At 26.6% G+C, this 13317-nt stretch overlaps 1 protein-coding gene across 2 annotated transcripts in view; it reads right to left on the bottom strand.

Moving 5' to 3' along the window:
• LOC114119626 (ras-related and estrogen-regulated growth inhibitor-like) overlaps positions 1-10221 on the bottom strand; it is a 76663-nt gene extending 66442 nt beyond the window's left edge. Inside the window, exons 1-2 of one of the 2 annotated variants that reach the window (XM_050203762.1) lie at positions 10091-10221; positions 5142-5227 (exon numbers count right to left, since the gene is read on the bottom strand). In XM_050203762.1, the coding sequence (XP_050059719.1) occupies positions 5142-5227; positions 10091-10125 (121 nt within the window). In that variant the 5' untranslated portion in view covers positions 10126-10221. Of the gene's footprint in view, positions 1-5141; positions 5228-7438; positions 7816-10090 lie in introns of those variants that run through there. The other variant, XM_050203766.1, reaches the window with a different exon arrangement.
• Positions 10222-13317: the final 3096 nt, after the last annotated feature.

Genomic DNA, 13317 nt, shown 5'->3' on the forward strand with positions numbered 1-13317 from the left:
ATAATATAGCAGTAAAAGTATAGTTATAGCAGATAAGTATTAATTATTCATTTTAGAAAAAACTAGATAATAATTTTTGAATGAACTATTCGAATAATTTTTTTCATTTTTTACAATAACTTCTTTTAGGAATTTATAAAGAATATATTATTATTATTTTCAATAACAAAAACTAATACAATCAATAAATCGAAAAAAAATGAATAGGTAACGCTTAACCTAGTATAGAATACGAGTCATGACATTTATTAGTTTTAAGTATGCAACTATCGAATTAATTTGTAAATATATCTTCGTTAAAACATACTGATGGGAAAATTATTCTGATCGCGATATCGTCATAGAATCGTACCTATGCATATTACATACAGATTCGTATTTCCTTTCACGGTTTTACGCATGGGCGTCACATTCACACACAATTTTTCTTAATATCAAAATACAATCGGTTTGGGTCACACACGCTCGTAGTTTGAATGACACAGTAATCGAATAGTACCTACCTATATACGTAGAAAGAGTAATGTAATAGTATTACATCAACAAGTATAAATAATATAATATGATTTTATAATAAATTATTCCGAACACGCGCAAACATATATAATAATAATATTATACATGAAATTATCAAAATGTAAAAATATTTTACTATTCAATTCTACAATACCACTAATTATGTAGTATATCTATAAAAAAATTTATATATTTAATATGTAACGCTACGTAATAATTGAGGAAGAACGAGGTGATAAGTGTGTCGAGTACTTGCGTGTATTTACTATTTATAATATCACTATTAAAAAAACCGATTATTTTATAAAGGTTTTCTCCTTCCTATAGAAAGGATTCATTCCTAGCTCATACATCTAAACTCTACAGCCACGAAATTAAACCAAATACGACGTTATTATACTTGTCAGTCAGCTGCTTAGAAAAAATAAGTAAATTGTTACACAAATCTATATAGACATAATTTTTAATTATAACAATGCTGGTAAAGTTTTAATACAGAAAAAAAAGAGTTTTACTCGCGAACCCGGATGATAGTAATCGCGCGATGCTTTCAAACGTGGAAAATGTTCAAGCAATACCGGTTTATAAACATAATACAGTTTTGTTTCTACGTTTTCCTCAGTGCAAAACTAATTTCGCAAACAGCGTGACGGACGTCTCGACATCCACGCCGCCGCCGTCACACTGCCAATGTCAGAATTAGCAATTTACTGCAGCTGGCGCTATATAATATACAACAAGTTTATTATATACATATATTATACTTATATCGATGTACATGTATATTATATTGTAAGGTATCGACGGCGATGACGATGACGCGACGGGCAGGGTGAGGCGAGTTCCCACAACCTCCTATCAACGCGGTAATTATTAGGTTATCTAACGCGCGGTATCGCGGAACTCTGTGGCACGACGGCGACCAGCTCCGCGGCGGCGTTTTGTAGCAGGCGCCTCGTAATTATAGGTATTTAAGCACGTCGAATAATGATTTGACCCATATATTTCTGAGAGCCTCGACGGGTCACCTAACCTACCTAATCTAACAATACCTTGTATATATTATGTTTCCCGTGGTACACAAACACGTATTATATACCCGTGGAAAACCCGCTTTTTCGTTTCAACGACAAGAGAATAAAATCGCAATCGAATTGAAATATGTAAGGCTCAACGGGTACGGTGGAAAACACTTCAACGGTGGAATGGGATAACTTCGAAAAAATAGATCTCTGGAGGTGTTCATCGGTTTAGTGCCAGTGCCAGCCTGCAGCCAACTATTAGACGTGTGTAATAAATAATAACAAAATTATTATTATTATTATTATATATATATATTTGGGGTCAGACATTGATTGTGATTATTAAATAAGTATTAATAATGCATGGTGTGTGTGTGTGTATGGAAACTACGAGCAGTTGTGTGTTCGCACGCGCCGGTCATCTGATGCCGATTTGATTGACATCGCATTCATCGTGCGTTGCAGTATTATATTATGTCGGGGCAATGTATATTGTACATCTAATATATATTTATTATTTTTTTTATCTACCTGTATATATAGGTACAGTATAGGTATGACACGTGCACTTTGTAGACACCGTAATAATTGCCCGTATCGCAAGTTTTGAATGATACCGCGTGGGTTTCGATGACACTATTATATTATAATTATTGTTGGCGGCAAACGAGGATATAATATTATTATATTTATTAATAACATTAACTACCTATTAAATGTATTTTTCGAACTATTCAATTCCACAAAAAATCTCCCAATTGAAAATAAAATCTGATCTTATGTTTCCGTCTCCATATTTTCCCCGTTTATATAATAACACTATTAAGTGTTAAGGTCACAGATTGAGTAATAGATGCGTATTGTGTATTAGTACGGTACTATATACTGCCAAATGTTATTATACAATTTATACACTATATAATATACAATATACATGATCCATGACCCATGTACTATGGTTTTAATTGTACAAACATAAGATGTACAATAACGTTAACTACGTGTATTTAAATATAGTTGTGTTTAGTACATTCGTCAAACGTAAATTTTGTGTTAAAATTAAAATGTCTAGCAAAATATTTTTGAGAACTTCAATTTATATTAGCCATCACCCATCACTCATCAGTATTCATAGTGAATCTTACACGTAACAAAGATTTATACCAATACTATATACTATTTTTAATAATAATATTTTAAATTATAATTTGATTGTAAAAAATAAAAATTTTGCAAGGATCATAATTTTTTTTATAATATATTAATATTTTATGAATTAAAACCAGTTTTAGTAATTAAGTAAAACGGTTGTCACAAATTGCAACTTTATTATTGGTAATATGTGATCATTAAATGAATAACTTATAATTATCTAATATTAAATCACAGATGCTTTTACAAGTACTTGAAATACACGTATTCAACTTTTCTCTCTAAATCCTTGAGTAACTGTAGTAGGGTAGTCTATATAATCAATAGCAATGTTTTAAAAAATATTTTATGAATTTAATTAAGCAAAAATATTATTCAACTCAATTTTTTAAATTTTTTAATTGTATTATTAATGTATATTAAATACTATAATAGTTAGTGTTAACCTACGGAATGTATGAAACATATGATAGATATTAAAAATCATTTTATAATTAATGTTATCGTCTATGTTTTTTTTTGCATAGCTGTACCTATAGTTCAAAAATACTAACACCATGTAAAAACATTGACCTCGCTCTCTTTTTTTTATGGTCTGCAATCTGCCCGTTGTCAAAAATGAAATTGGCACAGCATCACATGCCACATAAGTATGTGTCAGACATTTGGACGTCTATATAATTGTTTTAACGTTGTATAGGTATAACCTAAACTTAATAGTTCAATTTTACAACTCTCAGGCTTTTAAATTAACTACTCGCTGGCTCACTGCTCATTGCAAATTTAACCATGGTTTATATTTCGTATGTTATATAATATTAACCCGTATAGATGTCCAGATTTTTTACCTGAGCAATAATTATTATATATTTTACGTTAATTTAGTATTATAATAATATATTAATATGTATTGTCTATTTTATAGAATTTACAAACAAAATTTTAAAACTGATCAAATGTAACGAATAAAATAAACTATGCAAACATTGAGAATGTTATACAATAATTGAATATTGTATGCTAAAAAAGTAAAAAGTATATGGCCGTATGGGTAACATACATGATATCTCATAATAATAACGTAACGTTACTGTGGAAAGATAGGCATAAATATAGATAGTACCTATTAAAATATCGAGTTTGATAAGGAATGCTTAATTGGAGCAAATTTTAAAATAATATACCATCGATATTGTCCTATAAGTGCAGCGCATGGCGATAGAAATAGAATAATTGCATTTCGCATTAACCAGTATTCACTGTAGATACAAATGTTTACGCTGCAGTACGACGTATAATTTGATTGCAAACACACGTGCTCGTACGCAAGGGAATAAGACATTGCAATAATATGCTAATATACAAATTGTCCATAGTCACGCAATTCATTTGACTGCAGCACATTTTCAATTTTCATAACATATTAATCGATTGACTCAAATAATCCTATATCACCGATGAAAATCAAAATCCTTCTAATATTTCTGTAATATAGTATACCAATAAGTTATAACCTGTAGTATTCGGGTCATTGCAATGTCTAATTCCAATTTTGATTATTATAGTCTTCTCTACCAAAATTACAAACTACCGTTGGTCGTTAGTCGTTACCGTTTTATTAGCACAAAATATGTTGAAATATTACGTATCGTCTTTGTTTCCATATTAGGCTCCAGCACGTATAAACATATGCGCGCACTTAGAATTATAACCAAACGTCTAGACTTTGTCTATAGACATAGCCTATAAGTAATTATTTATATATTATATAGGTAGTGTGCACTAATACGTTATTCAAGTAATGCAGTAACTATTAGTTATAATGAAATACATTTCACACTTGGATATTTTAATAATAATAATAGGTAGTACACAGTTGCATTAACGATTAACTTTATTGCACTTATTTTTCTACTCATTACCTACGTGACTATTATATTATGATAACTCTTATAAATATATCATTACTTATATACTATATTGTACATAGTATACGACAATACGAAATAATATTTTTACTAAACTTTTTATGTATAAGGATCTATACTTATTTGGTAGTGTTTTTTAAAAATAAACAGTTATCTGGATATCCATCAAAAGTTCAAACTACAGTCAGCGGAACCTCAAAACTTGAACCTCTATCAATCAAATTTTCGATAACTCAAATTGTTTTTTTGCTCCCAACCGATTTGGGTTATCAAGGTTCTACTGTATTAATAATTAATAAGGTTATGATTGAAAATAAAACTTTAAAAATTAAAAAACATAATATAATGTACATTATACATGTTGCGCAAGAATTTAAATATTTTTAGTAGTCCTAATAAACGAAATGGTCCTATAACTAAAACCAATAACTGTATTTTATATCAACTTTTGATATACAATACTTACAATAGCTTTTAATATCATTATTTTACGAATTTATTAAGTTAAATTCAAATATCTTACCAGATTTCCCAACTCGAGAACTTCCCAACACTACAGTCCGGATACGTCCAATATTCGTCATATTTATTTCAGTTTGAAATATAGTACTAAAACATAAAAGAAAAATAACAATTTTTTCTATAATACTGTACAATAATTTTAATATATTCTTAAAAAAAAAAATTACTAATTGTACTTAAATAATGAACATATTTTATTTATCATAATAATTACAAAACCATAATTTATCAAATAAAAGTCATCTAATTATAATATTTATAATAATAACTAATATTTAAGTAATAACATATTTAAAACAATTAAAACTGTAGGTACAGTTTATATTATTAGTTGAACTATTATCCATCACACAGTTACAATTTCCTTTACATATACAAATACAATTATAGTATATTTGCGTGTTTAATACCTAACACCTATATATATATATATATTATTTTAATTTGTTTTTTAAAAGGAGTTGTCATTTAAATCATTAAGTAAGTACTATGTAATTTAAATATTAGGAATATTTTAATATGTATTTACTAATAATTTGCATACATTATTAAGTTTATTCAAATAATTTATATTATATTATATAAACATATTATTAAATAAATACAAATTAAAAATAATCATAAATATTTAAATATTACATCTGCTTCGAGTTACTATTTACCTCCCACTTAGATATCTAGTTCAACGCTAATGTATCCGATATTATAGTTATTATTATTATTTAAGTTCAATAAAAAAATATTAATTATCTAATGATTATAAAACGAAATACAACGCCAAATCGATTTTTAATGATTAATGAATGTTTACATGGCGATGTAGGATATGCAATTAATCATAAGATTATTAGTTTCCCTATGGAAAAATTTAAAAATTATTAATCATTTATAGTAGACATATTTTTTCAAATCACCTAGGTATTACATAATTGTTCAATTTTTTTATTTTGAAGTGGACCATATTTATAAATTATTACTTTTTATAATAATATTAAATATAAACAATTTTTTTTAACAATGTTAAATTTCATTAAAGATATAATTTTCAAAATTAAATTAAAATTAATTTAATAACAACTTAATAATATATTATATTATATTAAACATTTAAAATGATAGTGATTGTTTTTAGTTATATAAGTTTTAGGTGAATAATTAAAATGTATAGTTACTAAGTAGATACAAATTTACCTATTATATTATTGTAAAACTAATTGGCCATTAAAAATAAATTTATTTTTATCAATTATAAATCTAACAATATAATAGATAATAACATAATTATCATAGATACATTGATTGCAATCGGGGAATCGATTCAGCTGGTTATATTCGTACCAATTTAATAAATCAATATTATGTTTCCCAAGAAAAGAATTGAATACAGTTTGAACTATATATTATAAATGTATAACTGTTAAGAATACATTTTTACTATTTACTTATTATAGGTATACTTAATCATATTAGTATAAAAATAATGTAATTTTTTATTATATTTAAGCCATATTTTTAATTTTATACTTAGAAACAATATACTTTTTTTGAAACATTGAATATTATTGAATTATTTTTTTATTAATAATCATCTATTGAGCTTATAGCTAAAAATAACTTAAATAGGTACTTAGTTGAAGAGTAAAATGACAAGGAATACCCTGCAAAAGACACAATCCAAAATAAGTATACCACTCATCGTAACTTTATAAAAGTACCTAATCTACTTCCGATTATGAAACAATAAATATAGGTCGTCATTAAAAAATAAATAAAATCAGTATATTATGATGAAACAAAAAGTAAAATACCTAATACAATTTATACAGACATCAAATTACAATTTTCAAAAACCATTTTATTAAAAAAAAAAAAAATAGTTTATTCTGAAAATATTTTTATATAATATATTATAGGTACCTGCATCATATAATATCACACACGAAAATATTATGTGAAAATGTACAATGTAATAATATCGTGGAAAGTAGATAGTTTAAAAACTAAAACAGAAATGGCATACCCTTTGTCTACACGTAAATATTATAAAAATTTATATTTATAATATTTGATTGAATTAAGGAGGGATGAAGGGGGTCAAAGTCCTTATATTAAGTATTAATAAAATATTGTATGTGTACATCTTCTAATTATATCTCATTAATAAAACAATTAAACGTTAAAAACGCATACTTTTTCTACACTTTTACATCATCTTCTAAATTTTTCCCAATTTAAGCATTACCTACAATATATATCTAATATAATATATATTAATATTATTTAAATTAGAATGCTTACATTTTTAATTAACTATATGAGCCCTCGTCAACAAGATGTAGTATCGTCTGTCGATATATTATATATATATTGTTACCATATATTATATACGTTTATGCTGGATTAACCATCAATTATAATTTTCTCCACGAAGTCTGTGACATTTTTTTCAGTGACTATTACGAGGTGATATCAATGTGACAGCAGTGAACGGTAAAAATTCGCCATCCGTTTTACGAAATTAAATTCTTTTATTTAAAAAAAATAATAATAATAACAATCGTGAAAACCATAAACGAAACTACTGTAGTAATATCACCGTCGTCTGAACCTGCACACACGCACACTCAAAACGGACGACCGAACGTTAAAACGAACACGTTGCGACTGATCTTGTCAGCGGCAGAAACGTCGTGGAAACACGCCGGGTTGCCCGTCGGGGCCAATCGCATCCGTCCGCTAACAACGACGGTAATCTGGCGGTCCGCCCCTCGAAGATTTCTCACATACATTTACGTCCAACTTTAATATAATTAATTAGGGCAGAGGTAAAAAGAGTTGTAACTCTAAAAAGTCACCAAATATGCACTTTAACACTCAAAATATGCATTTTAAAATTAAAAACAAGATTTGTTTTTTATATTAATGTAAATTGTAATGAATTTATTTGAATTAGTTACTACTTATAAAAATAAGAACCAACATAAATTGTGCCTGTATATATTTTACTATTTTATACAGATATAAGAATAAATTATGTGGGATCTTCTACTAAATTTTCAAGAATTTTTATTTTTTAACCATTCATAAATTTGTCATTTATCGACATTTATATTTAAAAAATATAGAAAAATTTCAAATATCTATAAACACATCAAAAATTATGAAAAATGTTCTATGTACGTATATAAAACGATAATATAAACACTTGACACTTGGTGAAAATTTCAAGTTTACACGGTTATTGGTTATTGAATTATAACAAAATAAAATATTAATTTAGTCAAACAATGGAGTAATATAAAAGTTTTCCCATTTTTTCATAATTTTTCATTTATTTTTCTTCTCGATTAAAAAAAAAAATTACCTACTAGGAATTTTTAATTTTGAAATAAATTTACCATATTGAGTAACATTGTACTCAATTTTTAAACTTTTTTACCCACAAACAAAATCTTTGTCATACATAAAAAGTAAAAGACTAAAAAATGTCTAAGTTTCAAATTACCATATTTTATAATCCTAACACAAAAAAAAACAAAATATTTTAAATATTATCATATTTATAGAAGTCGCTGATACATAAATATTTAGCACACAATTCAACTTTCAAGTCTTTATTAAGCAAATAATAATCTGCATTTTTAAAGTTGAACTTTTTAACTTTCTATAAATCACATATTTTAAAAAGTGAGAATGCGTATTATAATGACTGCTTTTATTTATTACAGAAATCATGGACTGGTAACTCAATGATTTCAATAACTTAAATATATAGGTATACATAGGCGCCCGCAGAAATTTTTCTAAGAGAGGGCAATGTTAAGATTTGTTATATGATAAGTAGTAATTTATCTTAAAACATTCAATTTAAAACATATTTTTGAAAAGCCAGAAGGATAAATGCCCCAGCTTGCCACCTCTTCCGGGCAGCTATGTAGATGTATAGTCGTAGACTCGTAGTAGAAATATAAATAGATATACTCAATAATTATTATTAGTTATAATAAAAATAGAATAATAATATACATGTTAAATGATCATGATAATATGTGCATAGGATACTGAAGGTTATGTATTGACCAAAGATGCAAATGGCTGTAGTCAAATAGCACCAAAATATAAGCAACATGACGTGTAATTTTCACCATTTTTTTTTAAGCGCGTTTGTAATTTGGGCCAAAATAAGGATATGTAATTTGCACCAATCTCAGGTAGGTAGTAGGAAATAGGAGTTGTAATTGCACTAAAAATAAAATCGACTATTTTTTCGATAGGATACCAACGTACAAGTTTCTACGTCCTAATATAACTTTAGCTTAGTTTTTATTTATAAAATAGCTGAGCTTATCCACGGGTCACAGATTGTTGTAAGTTTAAATAAAATCATACTATTATGAATATCAAAAAAAGTTAGCCAATTAAAAAAATTATATGAAAAAAATTTAATTAAATTAAAAAAAACAAATGTACTACACTGAGTTATACCTATTACTTATTACGACGGAACAGCAAGACTAAATAGTTAGCTTAGTATTTGATCAAAATAATAAATTATAGGTTAGGTTAAATCATACATTATACATTATGCAAAAACGTTACATTATATAAATATATATTTAGATAGGAATATAATGCGATTACGACCGATAATGGGAAGTAAAACATCAAAATATTTCCAAATAAGGCAAAAAATCGCAAAAAATGATTGTTGTCATTCGAGTCCATCTAATATCGACGTCAACGAGGATGCCGAGAAATAAACGAATATTCGATAATCGAACAAATAGTTAGATACTCATTTTGGTACAAATTACAAATGTCAAATTCTATTTTCGACTATCTGAGGAGTGGTGCAAATTACTTATCTTTAATGTAGTGCAAGTTACAAACTCCCATTGAAGGAATAGAGATAATAAATTAGCCATAAAGATTATATTGCATAACAAGTACCTGTAGTAAGTGAGATGGTTCAAGCGGTTCAGCATTGGCAATCCTCATCATAGCAGCATACTTGTTTGTGTTCCATATTGATATATATAAGACAGTTAATTATTACGTAAAGAAAAAGTAGACATCACTCTGAAGTTAATGTAGGAAAGAAGATAAGAGACTAAGAGAGTCTGCTTTAAAATCCAGAAAGTAACTTATTAAAAATACTAAATTCGCTAAATATTTTTTATTAACTAAAGAAGATAATTGCAAAGATTTATAGAATTGGAGAATAATCATGCAACTGATGATCAATTATTTCTAGTACATTTAACGTTATTATACTCAGCAAAAAATAAAAACGTTATTTCAAAATAAATATTAATGTAATTCAATTTATTATGGCAACACTGTGTCTTTATCTTATTGTCTAAATAATTAAAACGTAGGTAATAATTATTATAACGCCGAGTTTTTAAATAACCACTAAAATGTTACCACTTTTTTGAACTGAACTTAGCGCCACTGTGTTCAAGTCTATTTAATGTGACATAAGAATTTTATTGTTTATTTTCAAAAATATACTACATTTTCAGCATAAATTTCAAATTTGATGTTGTGTAACTATACTTTGGTAGTTTGGTGCATAATATATAAAAACTTATCGAAAGATTAACTTTCGTTCGTTGATATAATTTACTTCGTTATATTTTATTTGTACCTATCTCGTATGACGACATTTTTATTTTTTTTCCTACATTGGCTATATTATATAGGTACGGCTATAGTACCGTAGTACCTATATCTATTATAATTTATAAATGTGTAAACGAGATACGTTTTTGTACAACACTACAACAGCAACGTAGTAAAGTACCTGGTAATATTAATATAGTACCTAAAGTATGTGAAAGCCGATTAACGCATAAGTACTATAACAAAAATAAATATTATCAAATAATTTTTTATCATGTCTGCATATCACTTTGTGAATCATGTATGACCGTTTTGTTTTTGAAAACGTGACTAATGCGTTAATGCAATAATAATAATACAATTTGATATACCAGCTACAGCCTACAGGTATCTCTTTATTTATAAATTATTGAAAATTTGAAAAATCGTTCTTATCGTTGTTTCTTATCCCTTCTCGTTCTTATGTATAAGGTATTACTACTTTTACACATATTGGTACACCTATACTCTATAGGCTATAATTATAGCCTGCTCATCACGAAATGGCCTTTACAAGTCCGCGTTAAATGTACATAGGTAATACAGTTCCTGCTTCAGTTGTTATATCAAAAGTAAAAATGATCACACTACGAGTATTTATACCTACTACCTATACCTCATTACCTCAAGTTCAACTTGACACTCAGACGTAATACACGAACCATGTAGGTACAAGTATATAACGTGTATCTTTATATTATACAATATGACATTTCTCTTAATTGTAAAAAATCTGATTTGAATCTAAAAATTTTAATTTGTATATTGAATCAATGTTCTGTACGATAAAATAACTGCCATACAAATGTCAAATATACAGAGTTAAGTTTTAAAATATTTTATAACATAAACATATCAGAGCCAATCACCATATAGGCAACATTATTAAGTTTTACTAATTTACTATATTTATTGGATTATTTTAAATATCAAATAATTGGTAATAGTTCTTGTATTAGTAGTTGTATTTGTAACATGATTGTTAAGTAGGTAGGTATAAATAAAGTGCGAGTTTAATGTTTATTAATAACAAATGTACCTATAAAATGCAAACCTTGAACTAATCATCATATCGTTTTGCTTGGAATCTTATTTTTCTTCTAATTGAATAACTAAAAAAGCCTGGCCATGGCCTCGAACAGATTAATTTGGAAGTATAGAAATTAAAAACAGACTCAAAATTAATTATTATCGCTGCAATAATGGCTATTCTTCAATTTCCTTACCCAAATGCATATTTTTCACACATCATTAACTTATATATATAGGTATACAGTGTGTTCACCAATTTAGGGAACACTGAATTTCTCGGCCGGATTTTTTTGGAATAAATTGATTTTTTTTAACAAGTTGGTGGTATATTGTATATAATTATATAATTATTATGAACACATTTTTCGATACGCTTCAAATTTTTTTGTAAATTTGGTCTGCGCATGCGCAGTAAAACTTTTTTTAAATAGCAACACCTATTTTGAACACCATAATCGGATAGGCATTTTTTTTTAATCAATTTTAATGTATCAACTATGGTTCTAAATTCAAAATTGACTGAATAAGAGCCATGTCAATTTTAATAAATAATCTGTATTATTTTTCAAAATTTATAAAATCACTTATAATACATTTTTATTGGTTACTTTTTGAATATTTGAACGTATTTTTTTTTTGGAATGTTGTTATTTTATACCCATATTATGTTAGTCTTCTTTATGACACTTTAAAGTAGTAATATAGTACTATATTAATATTACAGTCTTCAAGGGTAATTAGATTGAAAAACTTCCTTTATTCCTTAAATAAAAATTGATTGCACCATTACTGGACTTAAAACAAAGACTTTTAATATGTTAAATTTAGTTGTACTGATAGTATAACACTATAACACCTCTGACCTGTAAAAAATAAAAGTTATCACCAATAAAAAAGTACTTTTTTTTCAAAGTATTTATTATTTATAACCAATATACCTACTTTAATTATCAATTTTTAAATAATATTCTTTAGGTTATCAAACTATAGTAGGTTAGTGGTCTCAAACATGCGCCCACAATAAATGTTTACTTCTTCAACAATTTTGAATTTTTTTTTTTTTGTTTTATTAATCATTTAATATTACAAGCAGAAAAAAAAATTTCCCATGAACCTTTGGGGCATAAATAATAAATAGATGGCCTGTTGATAATTTGAATTTGAGATCACTGATGTAGGACATTTTCATATCAAATGCTCCTCCTTACTCTTCAAAATACCATTAACAATGCAATTGGTAAGAAGTAAATTTGGTTTTATAAATATTAGTATACTACAACAAATAAATGTTAATTATACAACAGAAAGCAATATAAATTTGAAACAACAATTTAAAATTGAGACTTTGTAGAGTTTCCAAGTGTATGAATTACACTTTCCCAAAATAATATTTCAACAAATTAAATAAATTATAAATAAAAACATTGAAAATCTTAACTTAAGTCAATAGTTTCCAAATTATTTTGTGTAAAAATATCAAT

This window comes from Aphis gossypii, chromosome 1, assembly GCF_020184175.1.
Source record: "Aphis gossypii isolate Hap1 chromosome 1, ASM2018417v2, whole genome shotgun sequence".
Lineage (NCBI taxonomy): Eukaryota > Metazoa > Arthropoda > Insecta > Hemiptera > Aphididae > Aphis > Aphis gossypii.